General features: G+C 35.0%; 1 protein-coding gene across 1 annotated transcript in view; it reads left to right on the forward strand.

The window, feature by feature from the left end:
• The window catches only part of LOC136851476 (uncharacterized), a 62739-nt gene that overhangs the window by 24854 nt on the left and 20385 nt on the right, over positions 1 to 17500 (forward strand). The window contains exon 2 of the mRNA XM_067125580.1: positions 16930 to 17008. Coding sequence (XP_066981681.1) covers positions 16947 to 17008 — 62 coding nt within the window. The 5' untranslated portion in view covers positions 16930 to 16946. The remainder of the gene's footprint in view (positions 1 to 16929; positions 17009 to 17500) is intronic.

The following is a 17500-nucleotide window of genomic DNA, read 5'->3' on the forward strand; positions in this document are numbered from 1 at the left end:
CTCTGTGAATCTGCGGCTGCGTTCTAAATCCATACTCTACCACAGCGGGTAATGATGCGTCAATTTCTATTTCCTCAACTCCAAACTCTTTTCAATTATAATTCGGGCTTCCCTAACATTCACTCGAAACAATTCATTTGTAATAATATATTCCGCATATTTGAAACGTAGCAGAGAATCCCATTCTGAAAAATGTTGTATTCAGAGTCCTAACTCCTTTCTAATAGGTTTCTGCCAACAATGCGAATGAAAAGATGAGTCTCTATTGTTTCCGCGATGCAATAGCTTGATGAATTCCGGGTTTTATAAAGCATAAAAACATTTTTTATAAAGTGTTTTTCTGAAATATAAATTCATGAAAAAGTTCGCGTATCTAAACAACCATTGTTGAATGAAAGATTAGTACTTTTTCGCGACAACTTTAGTTCATATTCGACGTTTTTTTTTTTTTTTATAAAAATACTCTTCGGACAATAATGACGTCTTATTTTGCACTAATGATCGTTGACGACAATAACTTCCACAGAACAGGGTATTAAATTTTGTAATCTTCTCACAGCATTCGTAATCTTCTTATTTGACGTCGAAAAACGAGAACTCAAAAAATTTTTGGGTTTACAGTTTCCCTTCGAAAAGGAGGTTCTGCGGTTTGTCCTTTTCGTTTGTTTGTTTGTTTGGCTATCTAACTGTGCGTAACTCTGTCTCTTTATTATCAGGTTTGGGCAAAAAAAAAAAAAAATAAATTGGTGTTAGATTCTTGGATAGTTTTTACAAAAGGTAGGCTACGCTAAATACCTTTTACCACCTATAGAAAAAAGGAGGCAAAATAAAAAGGCTTAGAAATAAAAAAAAATAAAATATAAAAAGGTAAAATTAATAAAATCAAAGAAGAGTAATTAAAAATAATTAAAAATATAAAACAATATAGGAAAATATATAAGGCTTATGTCATTCATAGAAAACGATCATTTCATTTCAATAAAATCAGAAAGGAATACCAATTTTTTTCAAGCTCATCATTTTAGCAATAATAAACCCCATATGGGGTAGTGCCGTCAGTGCGCCTCACGCAGTCCACTGTAGGCATTACTTAAGGATCATTGCAGCGTGCCTTCGGCCCCTAGCTGCGACCCCTTTCGTTCTTTTTACTGTACCTCCTTCCATATTCTCTTCCTTCCACCTTACTTTCCACTCTCTCCTATCAGTTGATTCATAGTGCAACTGCTTTGAGGTTTTCTTCCTATTACACCTTTCAAACTTTCTTACTGAGTTTCCCTTTCAGCGCTGAATGACCTCATAGGTCCCAGCGCTTGGCCTTTGGCCTGAATTTTGTATTCAGTTCAATTCAGTAAAAATAGAAAATTGAATTCAACTTCAGACTCTGGGACAACCTTTACCGGCGGTGGACTTCACCAGACAGTTTTTGCCCGCTAAAGAAAACGGAATCAAGCAATGTAAGAGGCTTAAGTCATTCACAGCAAAAATTCATTTTCATTTCAAGAACAATCGGAAGGTAATGGTCGTCCATTTTTCACTATCATTTCAGTGACAATGAAAAATTAAATTCACCTTCAGATTCTGGATAACTTTTATCAACAAAGGTGGAATTCACTAAAGAGTTTTTACCCACAATAAAGAAAAATGGAGCAATATAAAAGGCTTATCTCATTTACAGAAAAAAGTTCAATTTCATTTCAAGCAAAATCAGAAAAAAATTACAATCAATTTTTCACTATCATTTCAGTAACAATGAAAAATTCAATTCAGCTTCATATTCTGGGATAAATTTTATCACCAAAGGTGGAATTCACTAAAGAGTTTTTACCCACAATAAAGAAAAATGAAGCAATATAAAAGGCTTATCTCATTTAGAGAAAAAAGTTCAGTTTCACTTCAAGCAAAATCAGAAAAAAAATTACAATCAGTTTTACACTATCATTTCAGTAACAATGAAAAATTCAATTCAGCTTCAGATTCTGGGATAACTTTTAATACCAAATGTGGAATTCATCAAAAAGTTTTGACCCACAATAAAGAAAAATAGAGCAATATAAAAGGCTTACTCATTTACAGAAAAAAAGTTCAGTTTCATTTCAAGCAAAATCAGAAAAAAAAAATGACAATCAATTTTTTCAATGTCATCATTTCATCACCAATAAAAAAAGTGAACTCGACTTCTATTCTCTTCGCAAACGTCCAATTTCACGTTCCTATGAAAATGAATACGAGACGTAAAACACATGACATTTCCTCTCGACTTTCGTGATGACCCGAGACCAGCCTTGACAATGGTCAGCCCAGAGGCTCCGAGGAAAGGAATCTGTCGCCGTAAAACAGATTCCAATTCTATTCCAATTTTCCTTTCGTGGAATGTTATAAAGACTCTTTCAGGGACGTGGAAGGGAATGAGGGGCTCAATTTCACATAGTTCTGACGTCTAGAAGAGGGTTTCCGAGAGATCTTCGTCCAGTTGGAAGGCAAATGAAGTTGGACTTATAAAGAGAAGGGTCAAATAAGATGATAGTTTAGGGATATAGACTATTTCTGTGAGTTATTTGCTCCCATGTATTGTAATGTATTTATCATACAGTTTTATGAAGCGTGATATTTGTAAAAGGAAGTGTATTGCTTAGTTTTCTTTTGTACATTGAATAAGGAGATAGATATTATACGCCATAAATATCTATTCAGAGATTTTGGTAGTAATGGGAAAAATTACTGATATAAATATAACTTTGTTCGTACATACTACTTTACATTAACTAACTGGCGCACAAATCCTGGAAAGTTGCTAAAAAACAAATAATACTATTATTACTTATCAGAGTGATAGTAATGAAATGACAATAAGAACAATTGTAATGACGATGATGATGATGATAAATATTAAGATGACAGTAAGTACAATGAAGATGGCACAAAAATCCTAAAAAGTCGCTAAAAAACAAATACTTTTATTATTACTACTTATCAGAATGATAGTAACGAAATGGCAATAAGAACCATTGTAATGATGATGATAATAAGCATGAAGATGACGGAAGTACAATGAAGATGGAGCAGAAAACGATAATAATTTTATAATGTAATAAAAACCAACAGGGAAAAATATTAATGATAATAAAATCACAACCATAATTCAATTAAAATACAACCCAAAAACAGTATTATTCTGGCAATAAGACAGCCAACGCAAACCGCAAAGTTGATAACTGTCCCGCCCTAAAAAAACTGTCGCAGAACCCCATTACTGTCCCATTCTTCCTTCCATCAACTGTCCCTTCATTTTAGGCAATGGGTCCCCCCTTCGTCTCTCTATGTGGATCGGGACGGTTTGATATTCATGGAAAGTTGGAGCCAATTTACCCTGCAATGGCCTTCTGGCCCGGAAGGAGACATCTGGCTGACGTATTTCTTATTTACTCCTTTTTTTTCTGTGCGTTTCCTTTTATTGATTTTCCTTCTTTCATACTGGAAAGTAACGGAAAACATAATAAGAATCTAATTAACCTGGAAAGCGTGAAAAGTAAAGGAAAAAAAAAAAGATGACAGTCACTGGAAACACTGAGGAAATAGAAGCGAAACAGATCATCGGAAAGATAACAGAAAAGGTAATAAGATTCTAATTTATCTGAAAAGCATGAACAGAAAAACAAAAAAAAGAAAAAAGAAGAAAATGGTCTCGGAGTCCGGGGGGCGAATCCTAATGACGCAATCTATTTGTTGCAGAACTTTCTAAATGGAACATGAATAGCTGACCGAAAGTTTGGTCCCAAATGGGAACCTTGGGAAACTCTTTTTTCGTATGAGTTGGCGCTTAATTACACGATTGGCTTTTCAGGCCTCGTTGGGATCCATTGTCGATTGAACCAGACGCTGCTAAGGGCTGTAGTAAGCTTCTGGGATGTTTGGTGTCCAATATGATATCATTATCCGTATTTACAGTAGTTTAAGCCTCGTCTTGCATTAGGAACTAGGACTGGCATATGTTTATGAACTCTTACAGTTTAAATGTTTAATCAATGTCTATTATCTGGGCTTTAGACTGACGCATGCGTATAAACTTTTGGGCATAAATAAACGTCTATGCTTCCGATTTCATTCCGTTGCTAGATCGGTTTGTTAGGTCGCCTGTCAATTAGCAGAATTACGCACAAAGTTACGCGCGGATTCTGACGATAATTGGACCAAATGTGGTCCTGGTGATTAAAAATAGTTGATCAAATTTTGGCAGAGTTCCGTGCCTGGAAAAGGAACATTTTTAATTCTTTTTGGAGAGAATTAAACATTTTTTTTTACTGTGTCTGGAGTAGGTCTTTGGGCCATCCTGACTTGACGGGAACGGAATGGAGTATAAAATTCTTGCCAGAGGCCAAGCGCTGGAACCTATGTGGTCATTCAGCGGTGAAAGAGAAATTGAGAGAAAAGAAGCTTTGAACGGTGTAGCGGGAGGAAAACCTCGCAGCTGCACTATAAAACAATTGTTAGAAGAGGGTTGAGGGGTTTGGGAAAGTAAATTGGATGGAAGATAATATGACGGAGGTAAATTTAGAACCTTAAGTAATGCCTACAGTGCACCGCATGAGGTGCACTGACGGCACTACCGCACCAACTGGGTTGACGGAGGTTTGTGGTAGCCGAAACCACCCCAAAACCTACCTTCACCTAACCGCAGACTCCTCTGCTCTGGCGTGAGAAGAATGGGCCAGGATCTGAGTCGTAATTCTTCCCCGACAGTAAATTAGACGTCGAACCGACGTGTAAGAGGAATTTGTAGCCATGATGGAAATCCCATGAATATCTTAAGGGGAGTTTCCGAAGAATTTTCATTTCGCCCAAGATTTTCGGGGACGCAAATTTCGGCCAAGTTACTTCCGGGGGAGTTTGGGTGCTTTTAGGCGTTTATCTCTTTAAAAATGTTAAATTTTGTGTATCTTTTTTAAAATGACATGTTAAATATACAGTAAATAATGTTAAACTCATTGCTTTCATTTCGAGTGATGTCTTTTAGGAAGGAATTCTGAGCGAAGTTTGTACAACACTCCAAACTCATACGAATAAACGAGAGAGAGAGAGAGAGAGAGAGAGAGAGAGAGAGAGAGAGAGAGAGAGAGAGAGAGAGAGAGAGGAGAGAGAGAGAAAGAGAGGGAGAGAGAGACAAAGCAATAATGAGATGGCTAAGTTTCTTCGTGAGAGAGAGAGAGAGAGAGAGAGAGAGAGAGAGAGAGAGAGAGAGAGAGAGAGAAACTAAGACACAGCAACAATGAGAGGGTTAAGTCCCTTCATAAGAAAGAGACAGAGATAGAGATAAGTTGCTTCGAGAGAGAGAGAGAGAGAGAGAGAGAGAGAGAGAGAGAGAGAGAGAGAGAGAGAGAGAGAGAGAGCAAGGTGACAGTGAAAAAGAACGAGAGACAAACTAAGACAAACAAACTAGAATAAGACAGAGAGAGAGAGAGAGAGAGAGAGAGAGAGAGAGAGAGAGAGAGAGAGACTGCAATAACTATAAGTCAAGGAGGGACAATTAATGTCAAACGCCGAACTCAATGTAACTGCCAATATAATGGCGCAATGCAACACGGCTTATTCAATTACCGTCTCTCTCTCTCTCTCTCTCTCTCTCTCATTAAACATGAGTCAATTCATTATCAGTTATTTATTTTACCCGTGTTCCCTATTTCATTTAACTGTCTACGATATATTTAGTGGGGGACACTGAAAGCTGTCTAAAACAATAATGATATTTGCAAATATTGTTCTCGGTAAGCATATTCTTCGTCATAACTGGATAAATATATCAGATCATGAAGAGGGGTTAAGGATTTTTCTTTCATCTGCACAATATTGGACGAAAATGGAAAACAGCTGTTAAAATTTTCTATATTTAATCATAATGGAGCTGTATATCAACATTGATGAAGTAAATTCTGAAATAATTATTATTATTATTATTATTATTATTATTATTATTATTATTATTATTATTATTATTATTATTATTATTATTATTATTATTGCCTTGAAATTCAAGCTTCCAAAGAATATGGTGTTCATTAGGAAGAAGTAAGAGGAGATAACGGGAAATAAAGAAAGAAGAGATCCCATTCACTTATTAAAAAAAGGAAAAAAATTAATTAACAAATAAACAAATAGATAAAAATATACTGAAATGCAGGAGAATAACGATTAATATAATTTTATGTCAAAAAGTGTAGAGAATATTTGAAAACTGCTACTGAAATTTTTATTATTTTTATCATTAAGGGGCCGTATGTAAACAATTATAAAGTATATTTAGATTTAATGATTAATAATAATTTTACGCCTACAAAGTTTAGAAATATTTTGAAAACTGCGATGAAAAAATTTTTTAATCATAACTAAGCCGTGTATACACATTTATAAATTATATTTGGACATAACGATTAATACAGTTTTATGTCAAAAACAGTGGTTCTCAACCTGGGGGGCGTCAGCAATTTCCAGGGGGGGCGCAAGCCCTAAGAAAAAATTAAAAATTTTCTAATTATATTCATTATTCTCTTAACAAGAGGAAGAACTAATATTCAAAAGTTTATGAAAAAATGGAAACATATCGCCTAATAACGTTAGTTTCCTATAGTCTACTACTCTGGTTAGACTCGTTGGGCTTAAGAATAAAATCATCCCTTCTTTTTCTCTTCATTTTTCAGGTTCTTTAAATCTGGGAGGGAATTTTACTCATAGATGCAAGGGGGCGTGGAGGGAAGAACCACCTCTTAGAGGTTGGTACTAGAAAGGTTAAGAACCACTGGTCTAAAAAAAAAAAAAAAAAAAAAAAAGATAAACCAACTAAAATGAGATATTCTAAGTCATCCTTTAGTCTCTGATCCGTTTTGCCAATGAAAGATCGACGAACTTTAATTACTGTATTGCTAGCGAACAGAATCATCTGAACTACTAATTACAACGGCGTCTGGAAAACCTTATTGTGATTACAATCAAGATTACGGATTGGCCGAGAGATTAGAAGAGACTGAAGCGTTATTGCCAATGGTTTAATTGAACTATCGATTTAGATCATACGTTATGATTCGAGTCTACTCTAGAATTTTCTGGCGAAGACAGGAAAGCAAATGTATTTTATTTATAAGCAAAATAAATTTTATATAAATATAATAGTGTCAAAATAGTATTTCTGTTTCTTTGAATTATCTCTACGGACATTATATAATTCAACTCATATGTCATTGTTCGTAAGAATGTTCACATCCTTTCCATAAAATGCAGTTCTATACATTCTAAAGGAAATTTTCTTCTAAACTTCCAAACTTAACAGATGCAACACACACATATATATATATATATATATATATATATATATATATATATATATATATATATATATATATATATATATATATATATATATATATATATGTGTGTGTGTGTGTGTGTGTGTGTGTGTATCTGTGTGTGTATAACTGAATCGCGAAAATATGGAACGTGATGAATATATATAAATATAAAGACAAAATCCACGAAAGAAAGAGAAACAATGGAGTCCTGTAAGGCCTTTCGACTTGTCATCCTTTACTTGGCAGACAGCTGCTTAGTAAAGGACGATAAGTCGAAAGGCCTTGCAGCACTCCATTGTTTCTCTTTCCTTCGTGGATTTTTTCTTTATATATATACTGTATATATATATATATATAATATATATACACATATAGTATACATACATATATATATTTTACACATATTTGTTTATATCTATACAGATATATATATATGTATATGTATATGTATATCTATATAGATATGTATCTATACATATCTATGCATACACACTTATATACACTACAGTCATACACGAATCAACTTAAGCATGAACAGTAGGAAAACCGAACTGTCAACAAAGAACAATCGCTCACCGCGCAACTTCCACATCCTCGCCTGATTAACTCCGTCAGTTCGCTGCCAGTTAAATGATTAACTGCTGACAGCTGTCACGAATGTCCTGGACTAATTAATCAATGGCAAGTGAATGATTATTTTGCCTTTGTTTTTAAAGTACTCGAGGAAATTCCATTTATGGAAAAATAAAATTTCTGAAACAAAAGACACGGCGTTTTTCCATGCTGTTGTTTAAGGGGACATTTATGTGTTAATTTGAGAGAGAGAGAGAGAGAGAGAGAGAGAGAGAGAGAGAGAGAGAGAGAGAGAGAGAGAGAGAGAGAGAGAGAGAAGAGAGAGAGAGAGAGAGAGAGAGAGAGAGAGAGAGAGAGAGAGAACTTGTTCAGAATGTTATCTTGAGAGAGAGAGAGAGAGAGAGAGAGAGAGAGAGAGAGAGAGAGAGAGAGTCCAGAATGTTATCTTAAGAATGTCTTGTCAGAATGTTATCTTAAGAATGAGAGAGAGAGAGAGAGAGAATGTTATCTTAAAAAAATTAAGAGAGAGAGAGAGAGAGAGAGAGAGAGAGAGAGAGAGAGAGAGAGAGAGAGAGATCAGAGAGCAGATAAGAGAGGGCTAAGATTCTTATAAGAAAGAGAGAGCTAAAATCTTAAGAATGAGAGAGAGAGAGAGAGAGAGAGAGAGAGAGAGAGAACTTGTCCAGATGTTATCTTAAAAGAGAGAGAGAGAGAGAGAGAGAGAGAGAGAGAGAGAGAGAGAGAGAGAGGGCAGATTCTTCTAAGAAAGAAGAGAGAGAATAAGAGAGAGAGAGAGAGAGAGAGAGAGAGAGAGAGAGAGAGAGAGAGAGAGAGAGAGAGAGAGAGAGAGAGAGGGCAATTCTCTAGAAGAAGAGAATACGAAGAGACATTACAGACGACGTAATGCACTGCAATTACGAAATGACAATGTTAATTAAAACTTCTCGTTCGCTCTCCCTTCAATCCACCTGATTAAGCAAGGGAGTTGGTGTCAATCTATCCTCAGCATCAGTGACCAGGATTTGGAAAACACAAGCACTGATCAATAAGAGATTCCAATTTCATCTTTCTTCTTTTACTCTCGTAATCTGTTGTCTCATTTCGTTTTATTGGTGCCACTTAAACGCATTCACTAATCTGTAATTTATTTTATTTCCTTTTCTTTCGTTGATTCTTTAACTTTCATTTCTTATCTTTTTATCAGTGCTAAGTATTTTAAAGCCTCAGGGACTGATTTGTAATAAATTTCACTTCTTCTTTATTATTTTTATTATTTTCTCTATTATTTTCAGATGTTCAACGACCTGAATTCGAAAACTATGATCTCTGATCTAAAACAGTTTAAAATAATAAAATCGATATCAAAATTTTTTGGGAAAAGATAATCAATAACGAGTATATGTATAAAAATTTCCAATATGAAATATACAACAAAATCTGGATATATTAAAATTTCATATTTCATAATTTCACTTTTTTATACGGGTAAAATTATTGCCAAAACCTAGGTCGTCTCCAAAATATACTATATATAACATAATAAAAAAAATATCTATTTTATATTAAAATACTTCAAAATTCTATAACGTTACGCTTTACGAGACGTCATCTCCCTTTCGTTAATATCCGGAGCGATAACAACGTAAGGGTTAAAACATATAATTGCCGAAACAAAACAAAAAAAAAAAACTTTGTAACGATCATTTTCAATCCTACCTAGGATTGCAATTAAGACTGGGAGTTCTAATTAAGACAGATCACAAGTGACACCTTAGTGATGGGGAGGGATTTCATTCAGTATTAATTAAAACGAAGCAGAATTGGTAATGTCGTGCACAATATGAAATTTTCAAAAGCTAACGATTAAAACGTATGTACACAATTGAAAGTTAATCCAGCTATCAGCTGGATTTCTGAACAATAAATGAATGTGAGATATATGGAGGCGATTTACAAAAGTTAAATCTATATATATATATATATATATATATATATATATATATATATATATATATATATATATATATATATATATATATATATATATATATATATATATATATATATATATATAATATATATATATATATATATAATATATATATATTTGTATATATAAATATATGTCTGAGTATATATACATATATATATATGAAAAAACAGAGAAACAATATAAAGAGTTATATAAATAAAACACCAAATTTGCAACTGAAAATTGAAAATCCATCTTCCCTACATCTAAACTTTACCACAAATTCATTAACATAAATATAAATTTATAAATGGTCGATGGGATAAACAAACGAAACAAACAACATACCTGGTGAATGGTTCACTTCGCTGAGGTGAGGATTACCTCGTCGAGGCCCTCTCGGTAAAACTACGACACTAAAATCGAATAACAACTGGGTGCACAATTCACTTATTAAGAAAACAGAGTCGTTCTGGATTTCTACGAAAATGCTTCCGTATGATTCCTTCCCTTGCCCGGTCGTGGGATCGATCGCAGGGGAGAGAGAGAGAGAGAGAGAGAGAGAGAGAGAGAGAGGAGGAGAGAGAGAGGAGAGAGAGAGAGAGGGAGAGAGAGAAGGGGAACAGGAGAGGGAGGAGAGAGAGAGAGAGAGAGAGAGAGAGAGAGAGAGGAGAGTAAGGGGAGAGAGAGAGAGAGAGAGAGAGAGAGAGAGAGAGAGAGAGAGAGAGAGAGAGAGAGAGAGAGAGGAGGATGGGGAGAGAGAGAGAAAAAAAAGAGAGATGGAAAGAGAGAGAGAAAGAGAAAAGAGAGAGAGAGAGAGAGAGAGAGAGAGAGAGAGAGAGAGAGAGAGAGAGAGAGAGAGCGCGCCGACCGCCACTTCCGAATCCTTTCAACTGCCTTCCTCCAACAGGGCGAAAACCCGACGTCAAACATAAAAAAAAATGGCAAAATACAGGACGACTCAATTAGCTGAAATATTTATGAATGCCGAGCCAGTTAATTACCTATTAGGGAGAGAAATGAGTCTACGGCAATTACTGCATGACAGCGCTAATTACGAGTTCTTTTGATCGACTTTATGATCGTCTCATCGATTTGGAAGTGGCTGAAGTTCCTGTCAGTCTGTTCTCAGGCTGCGACTGAGCTGGATGGTCAGCTTCAGTCTTTGGTTAATTAATGTCCTTTTTTTTATGAAGGTCACCTCAGGGAAGATACATGGAAATCAAATGCTCATGGTATTATTTGTATGCATGGAGGAGTATAAACACATACACACACACACAAACATTATGTACAGTATATATATACATATATATACAGTATATATATACATATACACATAAATATATGTATATATATATATGTATGCATGTATGTGTGTATATATACAAAGTTGATAAGAGATCAGCTTTTATTCCTCAAAATTTTAAGTTTTTTTCTATTTTGGGCATTAATTCAAAACAAAGCATCATCATCTAGGTATAAACTTGAAAACACAATGGTAAAATAAAAAAAAAAAATTCTACTTTATAACTTGAAAATGACCGGGAAAGCAGAATTGTTAGCGAGCGGTAATCACAAAACCTTTGAACATGAATTATTTATATACTAATTAATCATGTCACCATTCTGGGACACTCAAGAATATCTTAATTAAAGTTTAGGAAAAATTATCATAATAATAATAATAATAATAATAATAATAATAATAATAATAATAATAATAATAATAATAATAAAAATAATAATAATAATAAATGAAATTGCTGCATCAACTGCATTTAATTTGTATAGAGTCTTCTCTGTTTTTCAAATTATTGCTTTTTCTCTGCTATTGCATCGGGAAATAGCCGAAATTCCGAGATTCCACATATCCGTGTATTGAAATATGGAAGACATAATCCGTAGAGTTTTCGACAATGTATGTATTTGTCAATTTAAGTCCACAATTACTTCGCCAACGTTTCTCCCAGTTCCAACTGGGTATGATCACGGCTTCGGGCAGGAGTAGATTGATGTTGATGGACTTGTCTACTCAATATATAATCGGGGGTCAGCAGGGGATAGGCCTCTTGCTGAATTTTGATTGGCCGGGGCGGGGAGCTTGTCTCCTATTGGCTGGTGAGAGTTTTTTCAAGTCAACTTTTCAAGCATGAAAGTCACGCTGCTGCAGTCTCGCTGACAGGCGGGGTAGGGGCGTGGCATCAACATCAACATCACTCTACTCTTACCCTAAGCCGTGATCATACCCAGTTGGAACTGGGAGAAGCGTTGGCGAAATAATTATATACTCTAATTGACAAACATACATTGTAGAAAACTCTACGGATTATGTCCTCCATATTTAAATACACGGATATGGAATCCCTGAAATTCGACTATTTCCCTCCTGAAGATGAATAACATCGGAACGTTACTCGCCCGATGCAGTAGCAGAGAAAAAGTAATAATTAGAAAAATAAAAAAGACTCTATACAAATTAAATGCAGCTGATGCAGCAATTTCATTTAACATTACCTGCCTAAAAGAAGGTTTTCTCCCGATATATACCAATAATATTAAAACAACAACAATAATACTAATAATAAATAATAATAATAATAATAATAATAATAATAATAATAATACTTTCGACATTTTTTCATCCAGTATCATTCTAGGGTGATTTTCATCGTTTTTATGCATTTTTAGTTTTCTGTAAAAGAAAACTATTGTGCCGGCTTTGTCTGTCCGTGCGCACTTTATTCTGTCCGCACTTTATTCCATCCGCACTTTATTCTGTCCGCACTTTATTCTGTCTGCACTTTTTCTGTCCGCCTCAGATTTCAGGCTAGAGGATCAAATTTATGTTGATCATCCACCCTCCAATCATCAAACATCAGCCTGAGTAGTTTTTAATTTAGGTTCTGGCAACGAAATAGGATAGGCCACCACCGGCCCGTGGTTAAAATTTTATGGGACGCGGCTCATACAGCATTATATCGAGACCACCGAAAGATATATCTGTTTGCGGTGGCCTTGATTATACGATGTATAGGAAACTCGATTGCGCCGAAGAAACGTCGGCGCATTTTTTACTTGTTACATCAGAGTTGCACAAGAAATTTATTTAATAATGAAGAATAGTTTTTATCTCTGCAGTATAAAAATCAATTTAATCTTTAATTGAACGTTATTTATTTTCCTTGAAGTTAATTTCACTAGAGAATTTCAGAGTTCATTTTAAATATCGTGAGGAATTTTTCATAAAAAGGATAATTCGTTGGCTTAAATAAAAGTTTAATTTTCTAACAATTAAAGTAGGATATGGACAGAAAGTTGCTATTTTAATTGAGCTAAATATATTCCAGTTTCAAATTAATTCAAAATCTGATAATCTATCCGGCTTACTTTTAATATCGTATTTCATTTAAGAAGGAACTTTTGAAGAAAGATGATACATTAAATACAACTTGTGAAAAACGTTTTTTTTATATCGACACTGTTTGTTTAAGAGAGAGAGAGAGAGAGAGAGAGAGAGAGAGAGAGAGAGAGAGAGAGAGAGAGAGAGAGAGAGAGAGAGAAGTCAATATCCCATAAATTATCATAAAATGTAACAGTCGACAGAGATGAAACGTCCCTTCCTGTAACCTCAGAGAGAGAGAGAGAGAGAGAGAGAGAGAGAGAGAGAGAGAGAGAGAGAGAGAGAGGTCAATAATCCTATAAATTATCAGAAAACTTTTCACTCTGCAGAGACGAAACATTCCTTCCTGTAACGTCAGAGAGAGAGAGAGAGAGAGAGAGAGAGAGAGAGAGAGAGAGAGAGAGAGAGAGAGAGAAAGTCAATAATCCTATAAATTATCATAAAACTTTTCACTCCGCAGAGACGAAACGTCCCTTCCCGTAACCTCAGAGAGAGAGAGAGAGAGAGAGAGAGAGAGAGAGAGAGAGAGAGAGAGAGAGAGAGAGAGAGAGAGAGAGAGAGGCTTTCGAAAGAAGTCAATATCCTATCAATTACCATAAAAGGTAACAGTCGACAGCGACGAAACGTCCCTTCCTTTAACCAGGGAACCAATTCCAACAAAGGGATCATAAATTTAATAGCTGACGATAATTCATATTGACAGTCAAACCAATTACACTGATGATCGGAAAACCGATCTGTGATTGCAATTAAGACTCGGGGTTTAACCAGAATCTGAATGCAATTGAGGGGGGGGGGTTATGGCGAATGATTTAATTGTGATATTGATTCAATGAAAGCATTATGAATGAATTCATACTCACTGCGTATTGATTGTGACATTGGAAATTGGGAGAATGAATGATGACGTCAAACGCGACAGAAAATGTATGGTTGTTGAACAGTATAAACACAAAAATACAAACACACACAAACATATATATTGCATGTGTGTCCGTGTGTGTGTGAGTGTGTGTGCATCTGCGTTCGTCTCAAATTTGTTTATGCTTAACACTGAGGAGAATACAAAAAAAAAAAAGTTGGCAGTCTCCTTTAGCTAAACTATTTAGCTGTCAGGAAAGTCCTGGACCAAATGGTCACTGGTGAATTATTGTCAGTATGTAAATTTATTTTTACCAACATTCAGGCAATGGTTATTGACTTTAATCAGACTAAAACCTATTTGAAAATCCTTCTTCGTTTTGGATAAAATAAGAGAAATAATCAAATAAAATCATACAGGCTGCCTGTTCCCTTTATCTGGGAGGCGAATTGAAACTGCTTTTCAAGCTCCAAAGAGAGAGAGAGAAATACAATTTATCTAGAATGTTACCTTTACAAATAAAGAGGGAAAGAGAAAGTATAATTTATCTAGAATGCAAACTTAAGAACGAGAGAGAGAGAGAGAGAGAGAGAGAGAGAGAGAGAGAGAGAGAGAGAGAGAGAGAGAGAGAGAGAGAGAGAGAGAGAATACAGTTTATCTAGAATGTCACCTTAAGAATGAAAGAGAGAAAGAGAAAGTACAATTTGTCTAGAATGCAATCTTAAGAAAGAACGAAAGAGAGAGAGAGAGAGAATGCTGTCTTGAGAGAGAGAGAGAGAGAGAGAGAGAGAGAGAGAGAGAGAGAGAGAGAGAATACAGTTTATCTAGAATGTTACCTTAAGAGTGAAAGAGAGAAAGTATAATTTGTCTAGAATGCAATCTTAAGAAAGAATGAAAGAGAGAGAGAGTGAGAATGCTGTCTTGAGAGAGAGAGAGAGAGAGAGAGAGAGAGAGAGAGAGAGAGAGAGAGAGGACACCATCCCCATTCTTCGTGGGAGTAGCCACGTGTACCTGAATTCTCTGAACTACAACATTCGAGAACAGCGAATAATATCTCAGAGGTTGAAAGCAGAATTTCCACGACGACAGGGGAACGAAATAAAAAAAAAAAAAAAGGGCAAATGGACTGAACCTGTTGAAGAACATCGACTGGATTTAATGGATAAAATGAAATTGTGAAATATGAAGGGATTTTAATGAAGGCTTAATGCACTGAAACTGCATTACATTTAATTAAATTATGTTAAGATTAATTAAATATTCCGATGTACTAAATGGAAAATATGACCCCAATATGAAGCCAGTCTTATCTTTTTAAGGACTGCCCTACATTTTTAAGACACTCTATGTCAATAAAATTCTACCTTACACAGGGATCGAACCCAGGGCCCTCAAATGAAAGGCAAGGGCGCTTCCAACTGCCCCACACCTAAGTGGGGAAAAAGACATATTAATGTATATACATATATATATATATATATATATATGTGTGTGTGTGTGTGTGTAAGTGAGTGTCCGCTGAAGGGGAATGTAAATGAATTACTCCTCATTAAACCATCTTCCGCTTCAGAAAATCCTTTCGAGGGAAGTGTCGTGTCAGTCCGGTTAATTATGAAGTATTTCGGAAAAAATGTACGCAGCAATTATCACACGACGTTACCAGAATATTTACACATAACAAATAATCAGTAAATAAGATAATTAAGACGATACAATACAATAATGAGCTACTGTACGCAAATACACTATCACAACACGCAAACGCACACACTTCCATTCTAAAAATATCATCCTTCCTTTCATTCTCTCTCTCTCTCTCTCTCTCTCTCTCTCTCTCTCTCTCTCTCTCTCTCTCTCTCTCTCTCTCTTCCCCTGCATCCACGCGAGGCTTTAAAACCCATGTAATGAGATCAGGTGCTCTTTTACTTTTATTTTTGAATTTTTTTTTTTTTTTTTTTTTGCTGTTTTTCGTATTTTCTCCTCTCCAGAGGTTCTGAATGATTCAGGAGCTCCCAAGTCCAGGCTCTTTGTCGAAGCTTCATAAATCACCGGGGTCTTTAGACCGAGGTCTCGTCAGGAATCAGCAGCAGCAGCAGGTCATTCTCTCTCTCTTTCTCTCTCTCTCTTTATACACATGTTGTGCGTTAAAAAAGATTGCGTTATCATCTTGGATTCGAGGTCAAAGTCTGCTTAATCAGTAAAATCTCTCTCTCTCTCTCTCTCTCTCTCTCTCTCTCTCTCTCTCTCTCTCTATATATATATATATATATATATATATATATATATATATATATATATATATATATATATATATATATATATGTATGTGTATTATATAAATACAAATATGTATGTATATATATATATATATATATATATATATATATATATATATATATATATGTATATATATATATATATATATATATATATATATATATATATATATATATATATATATAAGGGGGTATTTACTAATTCATGTCATAATCATCCCTGTCTTTCACGCCAAAATTCCAGAAATACGTATATCAATTTCTCTCTCTCTCTCTCTCTCTCTCTCTCTCTCTCTCTCTCTCTCTCTCTCTCTCTCTCTCTTCTTTCTCTCTTTATACCCAGACATTACTATGAACAAATATTTTGATCATGTTCTTAAACTTAACATCACATGAATCAGTGAGAGATTCTCTCTCTCTCTCTCTCTCTCTCTCTCTCTCTCTCTCTCTCTCTCTCTCTCTCTCTCCTGGGTAGTACGCGAAAATAATACTATTTCAACTCTTTCCAGGAAGGCGCAGTCGCAGCATGAGAACGGGCGCAAGTCATCTGAAAAGACACAACATAGCCAGACTGTGTACAAACCATGGGTAAGGTTTTAATGATAATGAATACCTCGATTTAGCTCCATAACAAAATCATATTTGCTTTGAACCAAGTAGCACAATTGGTGCGATAAATTCTATAATAAGTATTTGTGGCGAGTACCAAAATCTCGAAATGCTGATTTATTGTAGACGTTGGTCCGCTGGTAAGGTGGATAGCGTGGCTGGTTCGAGTCTCCCACAGGGCGGTGAAAAACAATGGCTCGGTATCATGATCAGTTACTGGTGCAGTGTGGGGTCTGCAGTGGGAGGTTGAAACCAACATTCTTTGGGAGCTTGAGTTTCAAGTCAATGGCCCCTTGGTGTGCCTATTTCATGTGAATAGGTTTAATCTATAATAATAATAATAATAATAATAATAATAATAATAATAATAATAATAATAATAATAATATGAACTTAGTGGAAGGAATTTTGTTGAAAGTTCAATTATGTAGTGCGTCATTAATCATATATATATATATATATATATATATA

Source organism: Macrobrachium rosenbergii, chromosome 23 (assembly GCF_040412425.1).
Source record: "Macrobrachium rosenbergii isolate ZJJX-2024 chromosome 23, ASM4041242v1, whole genome shotgun sequence".
NCBI classification, from domain to species: Eukaryota; Metazoa; Arthropoda; class Malacostraca; order Decapoda; family Palaemonidae; genus Macrobrachium; species Macrobrachium rosenbergii.